The 17840-nt window shown below is 45.8% G+C and overlaps 3 protein-coding genes across 4 annotated transcripts in view; 2 read left to right on the top strand and 1 right to left on the bottom strand.

The window, feature by feature from the left end:
* The window catches only part of mfng (MFNG O-fucosylpeptide 3-beta-N-acetylglucosaminyltransferase), a 9879-nt gene extending 8636 nt beyond the window's left edge, over positions 1-1243 (bottom strand). For both annotated transcript variants that reach the window (XM_072672057.1, XM_072672058.1), the window contains exon 1: positions 1-1243. This exon is cut by the window's left edge and continues 242 nt beyond it. The gene's annotated coding sequence lies outside the window, so the exon portion shown is untranslated.
* A 1241-nt stretch (positions 1244-2484) lies between these two features.
* LOC140548876 (amine sulfotransferase-like) lies at positions 2485-8772 on the top strand. Its single transcript, XM_072672059.1, has 6 exons — positions 2485-4170; positions 5480-5682; positions 6049-6175; positions 6582-6676; positions 6962-7142; positions 8535-8772. The coding sequence occupies exons 1-6, from the start codon at positions 4005-4007 to the stop codon at positions 8660-8662; spliced, it is 900 nt and encodes a 299-aa protein (XP_072528160.1). The 5' UTR covers positions 2485-4004; the 3' UTR covers positions 8663-8772.
* A 5566-nt stretch (positions 8773-14338) lies between these two features.
* wdr83os (WD repeat domain 83 opposite strand) lies at positions 14339-17606 on the top strand. Its single transcript, XM_072672060.1, has 4 exons — positions 14339-14566; positions 15649-15754; positions 16748-16845; positions 17300-17606. The coding sequence occupies exons 1-4, from the start codon at positions 14517-14519 to the stop codon at positions 17364-17366; spliced, it is 321 nt and encodes a 106-aa protein (XP_072528161.1). The 5' UTR covers positions 14339-14516; the 3' UTR covers positions 17367-17606.
* The last annotated feature ends 234 nt before the right edge of the window (positions 17607-17840 follow it).

The following is a 17840-nucleotide window of genomic DNA, read 5'->3' as shown; positions in this document are numbered from 1 at the left end:
TCAGCACAGGAACTGAGGGGTGCAGAACTTCAGTAGCAGTAAAAGTATTAGCATATATTAGCATATTAGCCAGAGTGTAATCCATGTAAATTGAGGAGCTGTAAGTGGATCCAGCAAATCCTGGATTCAGGCTCACCTCAGCTCGGTCAGACCCCACCAGTACGAGCTGCTGCTTTTGGCCGAGCACGCTTCCACACTGGGTGTGTGTGTGTGTGTGTGTGTGTGTGTGTGCTGGGTGAAGTGTCTGCTGGATGAGGCTGTGGGTAAGAATGCACCACCCACACACTCACACACACACACACATTCACACACATGCACTAACACATACACACACACACACACTCTGCGCTGCAGCCGCTTCCTCTGGCCGTTAATCCTGAACAGGTTTCCCCTGGCGATTGCGCAATCACCCTGAGAGGGGCTTCAGCTTACACAGTGGCTGCTGATGCTGATTATTATGGGGTGTAAATCTGTGACCTCACGATTTGGGGCATCACAGCAGCTCATATTCCACATCCACATTCCGCCGGAGGAGTCTCAGTCCGAGCCTGGGTGAGCAGGCATCACACTGAGCACTCCCTCTATTATCTCAGCACTATGCTGGGGGTAAGGTTTGATTGACACACCGGGTTCAACACATCAGCTCATTACAGCCACAGTTCAGCCAATCATAAGGTCCAGAAAATGATGCTAATGTGGCTAACAAGTAATGGAGGCCTACACCCCATGAATTAGCATGGTGCTAACTATGATCTGAGCTAAGCTCAAGTCTCAGGCTTCTTATTTACTTACTATGCTAATTGGTGTACATAAGATTTCATTGCTTGATAGCTACATTAGCTTCCTGTAGCTGGCTGTGGTGATGCTGCATGATGGAGGCCCTGAGCGAGGAGGGAGGCAGGGGACAGCACCTTTGTTTGTTTGTGGTTTCTCAGAGTTCTCTCCTTTCCTCCATTCATCCCTCGCTCCCAGTGCCCAGCTGCCTCCTTTTCTCCTCTCTCCCCCGTTCGGCAGATCCCTGGAGTAAACCAGAGACGTCCCGGTGCAGAGCGGCCAGGAAACACCCGGCATCGCTTTACGGCCCACATGAAAAGATCCTTTTAACACGGCAACCACGCTGCTCCCTGTTTTACACAAAGGGTCCGGGGCAGCCCTCTGTAGACCCTTCAGGAGCTAATCCATACAGAAACAGCATCAGCACAGCGCCCCCTACAGACAGCCACTGCAGTTCTAATAGCATTAACATCCAGTATGTAGTTCTAATAACATTAATATCCAGTATGAAGTTCTAATAACATTAATATCCAGTATGAAGCTCTAATATCATTAATATCCCGTATGAAGCTCTAATAGCATTAATATCCAGTATGAAGCTCTAATAACATTAATATCCAGTATGAAGCTCTAATAGCATTAATATCCAGTATGAAGCTCTAATAACATTAATATCCAGTATGAAGCTCTAATATCATTAATATCCAGTATGAAGCTCTAATAACATTAATATCCAGTATGAAGCTCTAATAACATTAATATCCAGTATAAAGCTCTAATATCATTAGTATCCAGTATGAAGTTCTAATAGCATTAATATCCAGTATGAAGCTCTAATAACATTAATATCCAGTATGAAGCTCTAATATCATTAATATCCAGTATGAAGCTCTAATAACATTAATATCCAGTATGAAGCTCTAATAACATTAATATCCAATATGAAGCTCTAATATCATTAATATCCAGTATGAAGCTCTAATAACATTGCATGGAACAGCATAGCAACCAGCTAGCAACATCATAGCAACCCCTGAAACCCTTATCCGGACCTATCATCTCACAGGACCATCGTCTGCAGATCAGCCTGATCAGAATTTACATCTACTGAAGAGTTCTGCTCCTGCTGCTGTTCTGCCTGTTAACCCCCCATACAGAGGCTGTGTGTGTGTGTGTGTGTGTGTGTGTCTGTGTGTGTGTGTGTGTGTGTGTGTGTATACGGGGATTAGGTGACCTATATGTGGGAAAGGCCGGGTGGAGAGAGAGGGGGCAACAGTGTTAGCCTCTGAGTCTCAATGTGGCTTAAAATCCAAACAATCCCCCTCTATTAGAAACCCCTCATCTAAAGCCTGGAGCTCACATATCACACATACACACACACACACACACACACACACACGTGTGTGTGTGTCTGTGTGTGTGCGTGTGTATGTTTATACTGGCCAGTGGATGGCAGCAGTACCCCAGGCACCGGGAGATGATCACTGACGGGGCTGACAGTCCACCACTCTCCAGTAATACCCCCCACCCCCGCCTCAAGATCTAGGAGGTCTGGTCCCATGCCAAGGTCCAAAGTGTGCTTGCATAGTGTTTAGTAGGGGCGTGTTCTACCCACGGGTGCTGGTGACAGATTAGCGCCCTGTGTGTTTACTCTTCAAAGACAAACATCAGATAGAAGATAAGATCATTTGCTTGGTTTGAAGGTGAGGGAGAGCGTTAGGCCATTCCTCCAGGACCATTTCTCCAGGACCATTCCTCCAGGGCCATTCCTCCAGGACCATTTCTCCAGCACCATTCCTCCAGGGCCATTCCTCCAGGGTCATTCCTCCAGGACCATTTCTCCAGCACCATTCCTCCAGGGCCATTCCTCCAGGGCCATTCCTCCAGCACCATTCCTCCAGGGCCATTCCTCCAGGACCATTCCTCCAGCACCATTCCTCCACGACCATTCCTCCACGACCATTCCTCCAGGACCATTCCTCCACGACCATTCCTCCACGACCATTCCTCCACGACCATTCCTCCAGGACCATTCCTCCAGGACCATTTCTCCAGCACCATTCCTCCAGGGCCATTCCTCCAGGGCCATTCCTCCAGGACCATTCCTCCAGGACTATTCCTCCAGGACACTTCCTGTACGAGGAGGACTTCCCCGAGTTGAAGAACGAGGTGACGCACGATCAGATGCCCTGGCTGGAGTTTCTGGAGAAGGGGAAAGACTTCAACACCCGTCCATCGCCCAGACTCTTCTGCTCCCACCTGCTCCTGCCCCTAATGCCCCTCGGCCTGCAGGGGAAAGGCAAGGTCAGCCCATCTGCTGGTGCATGGTTTCATGTTACGGCCTGAACTTGCACCATTGCCCCGCCTCAAGATCTGGGAGGTCTGGTCCCATGCCAAGGTCCAAAGTGTGCTTGCATAATGTTTAGTAGGGGCGTGTTCTACCCACGGGTGCTGGTGACAGATTAGCGCCCTGTGAGTTTACTCTTTAAAGACAAACATCAGATAGAAGATAAGATCATTCACTTGGTTTGAAGGTGAGCGAGTGCGTTAGGCCATTCCTCTAGGACCATTCCTCCAGGACCATTCCTCCAGGACCATTCCTCCACGACCATTCCTCCACGACCATTCCTCCACGACCATTCCTCCAGGACCATTCCTCCAGGACCATTTCTCCAGCACCATTCCTCCAGGGCCATTCCTCCAGGGCCATTCCTCCAGGACCATTCCTCCAGGACTATTCCTCCAGGACACTCCTGTACGAGGAGGACTTCCCCGAGTTGAAGAACGAGGTGACGCACGATCAGATGCCCTGGCTGGAGTTTCTGGAGAAGGGGAAAGACTTCAACACCCGTCCATCGCCCAGACTCTTCTGCTCCCACCTGCTCCTGCCCCTAATGCCCCTCGGCCTGCAGGGGAAAGGCAAGGTCAGCCCATCTGCTGGTGCATGGTTTCATGTTACGGCCTGAACTTGCACCATTGCCCCGCCTCAAGATCTGGGAGGTCTGGTCCCATGCCAAGGTCCAAAGTGTGCTTGCATAATGTTTAGTAGGGGCGTGTTCTACCCACGGGTGCTGGTGACAGATTAGCGCCCTGTGAGTTTACTCTTTAAAGACAAACATCAGATAGAAGATAAGATCATTCACTTGGTTTGAAGGTGAGCGAGTGCGTTAGGCCATTCCTCTAGGACCATTCCTCCAGGACCATTCCTCCAGGACCATTCCTCCAGGACCATGGCTCAGCAAGAGTACAAGCTGCTCAGCGACAAACTCTTCACCTACAAAGGGGCGGTGTACCCTATCAACGACAAGCACAACCAAAGCCAGGAGTACTTCGACAGTTTGCTGGAGTTTAAGATCAGGGACGAGGACGTCTTTCTTGTCACTTTCCCTAAATCCGGTGAGTGGGCCGTCCGTTGTTTGGAGGGCTCAGAGCGAATGGCTTAAGCTTTCTTCTGACTGGCTGTGGTCCGTCAGCTCTAGGGACCCTGTTGTTTAAATCCTCCAGTCCTAACTGCTGCGTCCAGGACACTGCGGAACGGTAAAGACGTGATCCTGTCCTCCTGTCTAAACCACTGTAACTCTGAACTTGGCTGTGGTGTTCCACAAGGTTCTATTTCGGGCCCAATTTAATTGCTCCGATTTACGCTCCTGTTAGGTGTAACCTTGCATTCATTTTAACGGCAAGAACACAAATGACGGCGCCCAGAGATCTGTTAATAATAATATTTCCATCATGAACTTTCTTGATTAGCCGATGTTTGATTGGTGAGATTTTTACACGCGAAATAAAGTTGCATCTTGTTCGGAAATATGAATTACAAATTGTAAGACAAAAAGGAAGACAAGCGACTCTTCTTTACTGGTTAGAGCTTTATTGAGTTTATTTTTAATATTAAAAAAAGAAAGATATCAGTTATTAATTCAGTTTTTAAACGTTTCCATCGTCCGATGGGATGAAAAATCAGTGTCCGATTAGATTTGGACAGTTGCTGTTAAGCTTGCACAGTTGATGTTCTGCTGGTTACTGTTTCATCACACCAGCCCATTAACTTTGCCCTTCAAGAAGGTAAAAAAAAGCACTGCCTTTGGAAAACACGAGCATACCAAGACTGGACACCTCTGACCTACATGTGAAAAAGAAAGTACACCCTCTTTGAATTCTATGGTTTTGTGTATCAGGACATCCAATAAAAACACCTGGTTCTCAGCAGGTCTTACTCCTTTTTAGATCAATAGCACTGAACACAGCAGATCCCTGACCGCACCCTTTCTGCTGCCGTAGGAATTAGGGAGGAGGTCAGTAGCAGCCAGGTGCTTGATCAGTTGACCATCAGCCAGTGTGACCAGAAAGGGTCAGAGAAGACCACACTTTTCCAGCTTTATAATCTAGAACCCCATTTTGCTTACGGCGTAGAACTGTACATACTAAGAGCTGATGGTGAAAGACCGTACTCCCACCTGTTGCCATAGTTACAGTGCTTCCCAGCATTTAGCCCAGCAACTGAGAACCTCACCGAGCGATTATCAGGCGCTCTGTGCTTCGTAGCTGTTAGCCTTCATAATGGACGTTGCTGGAGGGTCATCAATTCACCCAAGACTCTATACGGGTTCGAGCACCCAGGTTTTAGCTTATAGCGCCACCTTTCAGCAGCATCAGCTACTTCCGCTAGCTCTGATTCCTCTTCTCTCCTCCTGTCCCGCCTCAGGGACGGTGTGGACGCAGCGCATCATGACACTCCTGTACGAGGAGGACTTCCCCGAGTTGAAGAACGAGGTGACGTACGATCAGATGCCCTGGCTGGAGTTTCTGGAGAAGGGGAAAGACTTCAACACCCGTCCATCGCCCAGACTCTTCTGCTCCCACCTGCTCCAGCCCCTAATGCCCCTCGGCCTGCAGGGGAAAGGCAAGGTCAGCCCATCTGCTGTTGCATGGTTTCATGTTACGGCCTGAACTTGCACCACCACACACTGCCATAACCTCCACCCCAATGATATCTGGACCACAGTGGTCAAACACTTACCAGTGATGAATGAGGCAACAGCATGTAACTGTACACCTGTATAGTGGAGCTGTCAGATAGGTGTTTCCTATAAAGTGGCCAGTGATGAAGCTCAAGATTAGGTGTTTCTAATAAAGCGGCCAGTGATGATGCACAAGAGTAGGTGTTTCTATTGAAGTGGCCAGTTTTGAAGCACAAAGTAGGGTGTTTCTAATAAAGTGGCCAGGGGGTGTGCTGATATTCCAGCCTCTGACGCTGCGTGTCTTCAATTCCAGATCATCTACGTCAGCAGGAACCCCAAAGACATCATGGCTTCCTATTTCCACTTCTCCAAGTTCATGAAATCGCTGGACTGTGTGGAGACGTACAACGACATGATGGAAAAATTCTTCTCCGGATGGAGTCAGTCTGACCCTCACCTCATCTTTGATCTCTGTTTAGTGTGGTGTATTTATGCAGTGTGGTGTTTTCCAGTACCAAACCAGTATAATTCAGTCATGCATTCTGGTGACCAGTAACCAATAATACCAATACTCTCAAAACCAGCTGAAGTAACACATTAAACCAGTGGGGTTTATACTGGTTTATGTTGAGCTGACGCTGGTCAGGTGCTGGGTGACCAGCATACTAGTGTTCAGAACACAGTATATACTGGTTTTTACTGGTCTGATACTGAGCACATGTGGATAAACACGGCCTGTAGGACATGGTGATTAATTACTAATTACATATCTGTAGTTATTCAGCCTGGATTTAACAGCAGGCTAAAGTGGCTAACGTTAGCATGAACCATGTGTCTCCTGTGCAGTGGTGGGCGGCTGCTGGTTTGACCACATCAAAGGATGGTACACCAACAAGGACAAATACAACATTCTGTTTCTCAGCTACGAGGAGATGATCAAGGTGAGAGTCATGTTTCATAGCTGGAATCCATCAACCCTCAGCTAATCTACAGCCAATCTACATCCCTGTTGGTGAAGCAGGTCTACAGCTCACAGCCATGGCTAAAGGACCACCTCCAAACATGGTGGAGGTAGTTCCACACACTGCTACTGTAGTTCTACCCTCCTGTATCAATGCACATCATCTCTAAATTGAAGGATTTTCTATTTAGTTTAGCAGCACACAATCGTTAGACCAAAAGTTTGTGGACAAACAATGCACACTGATGGTGTTGCTGTGTCTCAGGACCTGCGGAGTGTGGTGGTGCGGATTTGCAAGTTTGTGGGGAAGAACCTGTCGGATGCTGCCATCGACAGCGTGGTGGAGAAAACCAGCTTCAACTACATGAAGAAAGACTCAGTAGCCAACTATGAGTTCCTGCCTGAAAAGATCAAGGCTCCCGGCAAGGGATCTTTCCTTCGCAAGGGTAAGACGCTGCGACGGGTCCCTTAAACCTGCCCAGTACAGCTTTCCACCAGCAGGTGGAGCTAGGGCGCAGCTAGGGACTGAATTATAAAACCTAGGCAGTTGCTGTAGAGTGCCAAAAAGTTGGTATAACAGGGCACTAGGCAGTTGCTATAGGGTGCTAAACAGTCGGTATAACAGGGCACTAGGCAGTTTCTATAACAGGGCACTAGGCAGTTGCTATAGGGTGCTAAACAGTTTGTATAATAAGGCACTAGGCAGTTGCTGTAGAGTGCCAAAAAGTTGGTATAATAGGGCACTAGGCAGTTGCTATAGGGTGCTAAAAAGTTGGTATAATAGGGCACTAGGCAGTTGCTATAGGGTGTTGAGCAGTTGGTATAATAGGGCCAACTGTCCAACTGCAATCTAATATTTAGAATCGGCAACTGCCCAACACCCTATAGCAACTGCCTAGTGCCCTGTTATAGAAACTGCCTAGTGCCCTATTATACCAACTGTTTAGCACCCTATAGCAACTGCCTAGTGCCCTGTTATAGAAACTGCCTAGTGCCCTATTATACCAACTGTTTAGCACCCTATAGCAACTGCCTAGTGCCCTATTTTACCAACTGTTTAGCACCCTATAGCAACTGCCTAGTGCCCTATTTTACCAACTGTTTAGCACCCTATAGCAACTGCCTAGTGCCCTATTATACCAACTTTTTAGCACCCTATAGCAACTGCCTAGTGCCCTATTATACCAACTTTTTGGCACTCTACAGCAACTGCCTAGTGCCTTATTATACAAACTGTTTAGCACCCTATAGCAAATGCCTAGTGCCCTGTTATACCGACTGTTTAGCACCCTATAGCAACTGCCTAGTGCCCTATTATACCAACTGTTTAGCACCCTATAGCAACTGCCTAGTACCCTTATATAGCAACTGTTTAGCACCCTATAGCAACTGCCTAGTGGCCTATTATAGCAACTGCCTAGTACCCTATAGCAACTGCCTAGTGGCCTATTATAGCAACTGCCTAGTACCCTATAGCAACTGCCTAGTGGCCTATTATAGCAACTGTTTAGCACCCTATAGCAAATGCCTAGCTGCCTAACACCCTATAGCAACTTTCTAGCACCCTATAGCAACTGCCTAGTGCCGTATATAGCACCCTATAGCAACTGTCTAGCACCCTATAGCAACTGCCTAGTGCCCTATAGCAACTGCCTAGGTTGCCTAGGTTACTGCCTAGTTCGAGTGAGAGTGTATCATTATCAGGTGGCGCTGTGTTTATTTTTGTGTTGATTGTTTGTGTTTGGTGAGGTAGCTAATGTTAGCCTGTAGGTTAGTGCTGTTCTGCTGCTGGCCGGTGGTGTATATGGCTCAGTGTGCTGTGCTGTGCTGTGCTGCAGGTACTGTGGGGGACTGGAAGAACTCGCTAACGGTGGCTCAGAACGAACGCTTTGACCAGGTTTTCCAGGAAAAGATGAAAGATGTCCCGTTGAAGTTTGTGTGGGACATTACTGAGCTAAAGGGCTGAAATATCAACAATATTAATAACAATGACACACACACCAACACACTGCTGTTAGCACTGGGTGAAGTTTTATGCTGGTTATTTTTTACTATAAACTGCATTTACTGACATACTGACAGCCTCACTTCAACCTACTACAGCGAGTAACTACAGTTACACCACAGCAACCACCTGAAACACAACAGAAACTACCTGAAACACAACAGAAACTACCTGAAACACCACAGAAACCACCTGAAACACCACAGCAACCACCTAAAACACCACAACAACCACCTGAAACACAACAGAAACTACCTGAAACACCACAGCAACCACTTGAAACACAACAGAAACTACCTAAAACACCACAGAAACCACCTGAAACACAACAGAAACTACCTGAAACACCACAGCAACCACTTGAAACACAACAGAAACCACCTGAAACACAACAGAAACTACCTGAAACACCACAGCAACCACTTGAAACACAACAGAAACCACCTGAAACACCACAGCAACCACTTGAAACACAACAGAAACCACCTGAAACACAACAGAAACTACCTGAAACACCACAGCAACCACCTGAAACACAACAGAAACCACCTGAAACACCACAGCAACCACCTGAAACACAACAGAAACTACCTGAAACACCACAGCAACCACTTAAAACACAACAGCAACCACCTAAAACACCACAGCAACCACCTGAAACACAACAGAAACCACCTGAAACACAACAGCAACCACTTGAAACACCACAGCAACCACCTAAAACACAACAGCAACCACCTAAAACACAACAGCAACCACCTAAAACACCACAACAACCACCTGAAACACAACAGAAACCACCTGAAACACAACAGAAACTACCTGAAACACCACAGCAACCACTTGAAACAGCACAGAAACCACCTGAAACACAACAGAAACTACCTGAAACACAACAGAAACCACCTGAAACACAACAGAAACTACCTGAAACACCACAGCAACCACTTGAAACACAACAGAAACCACCTGAAACACCACAACAACCACTTGAAACACAACAGAAACCACCTGAAACACAACAGAAACTACCTGAAACACCACAGCAACCACCTGAAACACAACAGAAACCACCTGAAACACCACAGCAACCACCTGAAACACAACAGAAACTACCTGAAACACCACAGCAACCACTTAAAACACAACAGCAACCACCTAAAACACCACAGCAACCACCTGAAACACAACAGAAACTACCTGAAACACAACAGAAACTACCTGAAACACAACAGAAACCACCTGAAACACAACAGAAACTACCTGAAACACAACAGAAACCACCTGAAACACAACAGAAACTACCTGAAACACCACAGAAACCACCTGAAACACAACAGAAACTACCTGAAACACCACAGCAACCACCTAAAACACAACAGCAACCACCTAAAACACAACAGCAACCACCTAAAACACCACAACAACCACCTGAAACACAACAGAAACTACCTGAAAGACCACAGCAACCACTTGAAACAGCACAGAAACCACCTGAAACACAACAGAAACTACCTGAAAGACCACAGCAACTACTTGAAACAGCACAGAAACCACCTGAAACACAACAGAAACTACCTGAAACACAACAGAAACCACCTGAAACACAACAGAAACTACCTGAAACACCACAGCAACCACCTAAAACACAACAGCAACCACCTAAAACACAACAGCAACCACCTAAAACACCACAACAACCACCTGAAACACAACAGAAACTACCTGAAAGACCACAGCAACCACTTGAAACAGCACAGAAACCACCTGAAACACAACAGAAACTACCTGAAACACCACAGCAACCACCTGAAACACAACAGAAACCACCTGAAACACAACAGCAACCACTTGAAACACCACAGCAACCACCTAAAACACAACAGCAACCACCTAAAACACCACAACAACCACCTGAAACACAATAGAAACCACCTGAAACACAACAGAAACTACCTGAAACACCACAGCAACCACTTGAAACAGCACAGAAACCACCTGAAACACAACAGAAACTACCTGAAACACAACAGAAACCACCTGAAACACAACAGAAACTACCTGAAACACAACAGAAACCACCTGAAACACAACAGCAACCACTTGAAACACCACAGCAACCACCTAAAACACAACAGCAACCACCTAAAACACAACAGCAACCACCTAAAACACCACAACAACCACCTGAAACACAACAGAAACCACCTGAAACACAACAGAAACTACCTGAAACACAACAGAAACCACCTGAAACACAACAGAAACTACCTGAAACACAACAGAAACCACCTGAAACACAACAGAAACTACCTAAAACACAACAGCAACCACCTAAAACACAACAGCAACCACCTAAAACACCACAACAACCACCTGAAACACAACAGAAACCACCTGAAACACAACAGAAACCACCTGAAACACAACAGAAACTACCTGAAACACAACAGAAACCACCTGAAACACAACAGAAACTACCTGAAACACAACAGAAACCACCTGAAACACAACAGAAACCACCTGAAACACAACAGAAACTACCTGAAACACAACAGAAACTACCTAAAACACAACAGCAACCACCTAAAACACAACAGCAACCACCTAAAACACAACAGAAACCACCTGAAACACAACAGAAACCACCTGAAACACAACAGAAACTACCTGAAACACAACAGAAACCACCTGAAACACAACAGAAACTACCTAAAACACAACAACAACCACCTGAAACACAACAGAAACCACCTGAAACACAACAGAAACTACCTGAAACACAACAGAAACCACCTGAAACACAACAGAAACTACCTGAAACACAACAGAAACCACCTGAAACACAACAGAAACTACCTAAAACACAACAGCAACCACCTAAAACACAACAGCAACCACCTAAAACACCACAACAACCACCTGAAACACAACAGCAACCACCTAAAACACAACAGCAACCACCTAAAACACCACAACAACCACCTGAAACACAACAGAAACTACCTGAAAGACCACAGCAACCACTTGAAACAGCACAGAAACCACCTGAAACACAACAGAAACTACCTGAAACACCACAGCAACCACCTGAAACACAACAGAAACCACCTGAAACACAACAGCAACCACTTGAAACACCACAGCAACCACCTAAAACACAACAGCAACCACCTAAAACACAACAGCAACCACCTAAAACACCACAACAACCACCTGAAACACAATAGAAACCACCTGAAACACAACAGAAACTACCTGAAACACCACAGCAACCACCTGAAACACAACAGAAACTACCTGAAACACAACAGAAACCACCTGAAACACAACAGAAACTACCTGAAACACAACAGAAACCACCTGAAACACAACAGCAACCACTTGAAACACCACAGCAACCACCTAAAACACAACAGCAACCACCTAAAACACAACAGCAACCACCTAAAACACCACAACAACCACCTGAAACACAACAGAAACCACCTGAAACACAACAGAAACTACCTGAAACACAACAGAAACCACCTGAAACACAACAGAAACTACCTGAAACACAACAGAAACCACCTGAAACACAACAGAAACTACCTAAAACACAACAGCAACCACCTAAAACACAACAGCAACCACCTAAAACACCACAACAACCACCTGAAACACAACAGAAACTACCTGAAACACAACAGAAACTACCTGAAACACAACAGAAACCACCTGAAACACAACAGAAACCACCTGAAACACAACAGAAACTACCTAAAACACAACAGCAACCACCTAAAACACAACAGCAACCACCTAAAACACAACAGAAACCACCTGAAACACAACAGAAACCACCTGAAACACAACAGAAACTACCTGAAACACAACAGAAACCACCTGAAACACAACAGAAACTACCTAAAACACAACAACAACCACCTGAAACACAACAGAAACCACCTGAAACACAACAGAAACTACCTGAAACACAACAGAAACCACCTGAAACACAACAGAAACTACCTGAAACACAACAGAAACCACCTGAAACACAACAGAAACTACCTAAAACACAACAGCAACCACCTAAAACACAACAGCAACCACCTAAAACACCACAACAACCACCTGAAACACAACAGAAACTACCTGAAACACAACAGAAACCACCTGAAACACAACAGAAACCACCTGAAACACAACAGAAACTACCTGAAACACAACAGAAACTACCTAAAACACAACAGCAACCACCTAAAACACAACAGCAACCACCTGAAACACAACAGAAACCACCTGAAACACAACAGAAACTACCTGAAACACAACAGAAACTACCTAAAACACAACAGCAACCACCTAAAACACAACAGCAACCACCTGAAACACAACAGAAACCACCTGAAACACAACAGAAACCACCTGAAACACAACAGAAACTACCTGAAACACAACAGAAACTACCTGAAACACAACGGAAACCACCTGAAACACAACAGAAACTACCTAAAACACAACAGAAACCACCTGAAACACAACAGAAACCACCTGAAACACCACAGAAACAAAGGTCTAGCATCCCATAGCAATTATTAATCATCATTAAATGAGATTTCATATTTGCTTCAATAAATAATGAATGATATTTCAGTTAAATATGCTTGATTTGATTTATTTGGAATGGAGTGTGCAGGACAACGTGCTTATTAAACAATTAGAATAATTATGTTGTATAATTACTCAGGTAATACTTTTTATGACACAGTAGTTTGACACACACTGGAAAATAGTTACAGTAGTAGCAGATACAGAATTTGAAAAATGATTAAAATAATATAAAAAATGATCATAGCTTCCAGATATGAGATATTTATTCAGAACTCTGTCAGAGGGTTTGTCCCACTAGTGCTAATGACTAACACTAACTAGGTTATGAGTATGAAGCATGGATATGAGTGTCAGAGTTGAGTGTAGTCATGAACCCGTAGAGGCCCATACTCAGAACCGGCCGGATTTGGAGTGTGACTACGGGGTGCACTATTGTCCCACAATGCCATGTGAGATGGAAAGGGCGGAGCTACTCATGTCTGCACCAATTATTCGTAAATAATGGGAGATAGTGATGCAGCAGGAGAACTTGGCACAGCAACACTTTACCACTTCCTGTTCGTACAAAACAAGATAAGATAATTCTTTATTAGTCTCACGGTGGGGAAATTCACAGTGTCACAGCAGCAGCGAGGGGATAGCAAGACACTCGGTTTATAAAACGTCGGTAAATTAGCCGCAGTATATAAACACTATAAATAATAAAAGTCAAACTACATTAATCAATGCAATATTGTGCACTACTCAGATTACTACATAGTTTACACCTATACCTATAACTGGGACACGGCCAGAATTTCAAGACACTGAGTCAATTTTTAAAAGGCAATGTTTTCAAGAGAATATACCATAATTAATTATATAATACAATAAAAATGATTTTGATTTTCCCAACGATTATTTCCCCATGAAATGAATTTGACACCAAAAAAATGCTTCTACGTTGTTGATTGTTTTATTAATTTATTTATTTATTATAAATACAGAGACTTTTATTTTGAAGGACGTCGCCGGACGTTAGTCTCCTTACTGTAGCAGAGCTTCCGCTCTCCGGCCGTCCTCTGTAGCGGTGTGTGTTAGTGTGAGTGAGAGAGTCTGACCGCTGGACTGGGCTAGACTGGACTGGGCTGGACTGGGCTGGACTGGGCTGGGCTGGACTGGGCTGGGAGCGCTGGTGTAAAGGCGGAGGCGGCAGGCCGGGTGGAGGAGGAGGAGGATGAGCGCTAACAGCATGGCGGACCCGCGGAGACACAACAAGATATTCCGGTGAGTTTGAGGAACATCCGCCGCTCGGAGAGGCTGACAGGGCTGCTCAGACTCTCATTAACGGCCGTTAGTTAATTAATCTTCTTTCATTCAAAGATTTTTATACGAGTTTAAAGCTAATCTAGACAAACCGCACAGAGGCGGGCCGTCGCCATCTTTACCATTTAGACCAATCAGAGGTCGACTCTCCCTCATCTGAGCCAATCAGAGGTCGACTCTCCCTCATCTGAGCCAATCAGAGAGCGCAACGTCAGTGCGTTTACCGTCTCACTGGGAGCCTGAAGCGAGTCCTGGATTTATATTATTATTATTATTATTATTAACAGCTTATTAACAGCTTATTAACAGTGTATAACCTACCGAGGACTTAATACAGGATACGCTGCCTATTTGTCTGAGTAATGAGTGTGTACACACACACACACACACACACACACACACACACACACGGACAGACAGTAGCTGAGGAACCTGAGCAGATGTTAAAACTATAATCTGATTATTTTTGGCCTTTTAAAGCCTGGACCATCTGACCCCTGCCGGAAACGCCCGCGTCTTAAAACTGGACTTCATTTGAGCTTCTGATCAATTATTAAAAATGACTTTTATTTCGTGTTTGATGGGATTAAATTCTCACACTTTTTTAAACAGACTGAAATATAAAGAACAGACTGAAATGTTTAACCCCCTCGTGCTCTGAGTTAATTACTTTACATTTCAGTTTTAGGAAGTTGTGCGTGTTTCTGATGCATCCAGTACCCGGATGATCCAGCAGGGGGCAGAAACTCGCGTCTTCTCCAGTGTTCTTATTTATTAAATGGGTTATTGTTTATCTTTATTCTAGAACATGCTCTATGGTATATATGAGCTTTACTGATTGTTTAAGATCATTCATTATTGATCAGGCTGGTAATATTGCGAAGCTCTCAATCGCTCCAATCCGTGCACTGGACCTGTGAGGCCGCGGGCAGTGTGACCATGTTTAATCGTATCGTGATGAACAGTCTGCTTGTATGAGCTTATCTTAAAGAAGGCTGATCCTCTGTCTGTGTCTGTGTGTGTGTGTGTGTGTGTGTGTGCAGCTACAAACCCCCCACCACCGACTCCAACCCCACCCTGGAGGACCCCACGCCAGACTACATGAACCTGCTGGGCATGATCTTCAGCATGTGTGGACTCATGCTCAAGGTGACCCCCCCCCCCCCCCCCTTTACACACACACACACACTCCTGTTTACATGAAAACAGTGGTGTTGACGGTGCTGCTGTAAACACCGTCAACACACTCTGAGCTCCAGAAACACAGACACACTGCATGTCCATATATTTGTGGACAAACATTATAATGAATGCATTCAGCTGCACAGATGTGCAAATGCACACACAGCTTGTCTAGTCCCTGTAGAGAAGAAGTACTGCCAATAGAATAGGACTCTCTGGAGCAGATCCAACATCATGACCCTATTGGCTCCATGCTGCCTAATAATGCCAGGCGTGGGCTAGAGGGGTATAAAGCCCCCCAGCATTGAGGAGCTGTGGAGCAGTGGAGGAGCTGTGCTCTCTGACAGAAGCAGGAGAACTCGTTTAATACCCCTGATTTTAGTTATGTAGTGTATTATCTTAGTCTCCTAGAGGATCAGAACTGGATCAGGCTTGGAATAAAACATGTTTGGGCAGAACCCTGTCCCAATCCACTGCTTCTGGTCTGGACCTTTGCAGTTGGGTGATTGGGCTGAACCGGTCCCAGTGCTCTCCTGGAGGAATGCCGGCTGCTGGTGGACCTGAACAGGTCCAGACAGTGCTAGACGAGGACTTTCTGGTTCATGTTGGTCTACAGAAGATCTATAAATAGGAGGCCTTTAACGGGAACGTGTGGTTAAGTGCGTCCGTCTTCCGCACCCTGTAATTTTCTGGCTGACGTGCTGCAGTGGAGGAGCGTCCGAGCAGGACAGAAGAGCAGGACGGCTGCCCTCTAGATTAGATCTGCGGAGATCAGCGGAGATTCCCAAGTAACCTGAATGAGCAGCGGTTAGCGTTAGTTCCACTAGAGGGCGCCATTTCTACTTTCCTCTGGTTTATCATTAACGATTAAATATCCCCCCCGTGCCATTAAATTAATTCTGACTCTCTTTTGTGTGTGTGTGTGTGTGTGTGTGTGTGTGTGTGTGTGTGTGTGTGTAGCTAAAGTGGTGTGCGTGGATCGCAGTGTACTGCTCCTTCATCAGTTTCGCCAACTCCCGGAGCTCAGAGGACACCAAGCAGATGATGAGCAGCTTCATGTGAGTACCGTGGAAGCAGACGTCTGAAGCTCTACTAAAAGCTCCTCACAGAAAGTTCTTCACCTAATGGTGATGAAGACGCTGCCTGATGCCTGAGACACGGTTCTACCAGAGTTCTGAGAAGAGTTCGCTCTAGAACCTGCTTTTAGAACCAGATCATTAAAATGGTGGAGGGATACATGCTGCAGGGTGTAGTGCGGCTACAGAAAGTAGTCCCTAAAGAGAACTGCATTAAGTTCAGATTCTCTATTCACTATTTTACCTTCATCATCATCATCATCATATCATTCCGTATGAACTCAGGAGAGTTATTACTGATCGATTAGTTAATAATTATTAATTATGTTTTATATTAATATTAATATTATTACTGTGGTTCTGTAGTAAGTGAGTGTTTTTTATGACCCGGCTCGCTGTTGCAGTTCTGGAGCTTGACTGTTTTCCTCTTCTCTAGGCTGTCCATATCGGCCGTGGTGATGTCGTACCTGCAGAACCCGCAGCCCATGTCACCGCCATGGTAACCCACGACCCAGGCTGAGCCACGATGGTGTCGGACCAGAGGCAGCAGCGCGAAAGCACAGCGGCGGCACTCGCGGCTGTCCGTTCAGTCCAGCCGGGTGGGACAGTAGGCTGGCCAGCGGGAAAGCGTGACCCCCCACCCCTCCTAACCCCTCCAAACCCTCATAACCCCTCCCCCTGACCTGTTTATAATAACACTGCAGATCCTTTATAAAATAAAAGCCAGTTTTTAACTCAAACAACTTTTGTGCTTTTGTTCATTTCATCCAGCCTACAGCTGTTTAGCCCCACCCACACAGCCTACAGCTGTTTAGCCCCGCCCATTCAACCTACAAGTGGTATTTATTATTGGTTAACACTTATACTGCACACACACATGACGTGTGTGCAGGGCAGGGGGGGGTTGCTGGGGTTTAGCAGGGGTCCTGGCTGGAGCTCTGTTCAGCTGGATGTCCTCCAGACCTTTCCCTCAACGC

The sequence above is a fragment of the Salminus brasiliensis genome, unplaced genomic scaffold (genome assembly GCF_030463535.1).
Source record: "Salminus brasiliensis unplaced genomic scaffold, fSalBra1.hap2 scaffold_154, whole genome shotgun sequence".
NCBI classification, from domain to species: domain Eukaryota; kingdom Metazoa; phylum Chordata; class Actinopteri; order Characiformes; family Bryconidae; genus Salminus; species Salminus brasiliensis.
This window is presented reverse-complemented; position numbering and strand designations above follow the sequence as displayed.

Excerpts from the sequence above, each read along its gene's own strand:
- LOC140548876 (XM_072672059.1), top strand. The coding sequence starts at position 4,005 with ATGGCTCAGCAAGAGTACAAGCTGCTCAGCGACAAACTCTTCACCTAC. Across the intron at positions 6,677-6,961 it reads GCTACGAGGAGATGATCAAG|GACCTGCGGAGTGTGGTGGT; the intron begins GTGAGAGTCATG and ends GCTGTGTCTCAG. Across the intron at positions 7,143-8,534 it reads GGGATCTTTCCTTCGCAAGG|GTACTGTGGGGGACTGGAAG; the intron begins GTAAGACGCTGC and ends GCTGTGCTGCAG.
- wdr83os (XM_072672060.1), top strand. The coding sequence starts at position 14,517 with ATGAGCGCTAACAGCATGGCGGACCCGCGGAGACACAACAAGATATTC. Across the intron at positions 14,567-15,648 it reads AGACACAACAAGATATTCCG|CTACAAACCCCCCACCACCG; the intron begins GTGAGTTTGAGG and ends GTGTGTGTGCAG. Across the intron at positions 15,755-16,747 it reads TGTGTGGACTCATGCTCAAG|CTAAAGTGGTGTGCGTGGAT; the intron begins GTGACCCCCCCC and ends GTGTGTGTGTAG.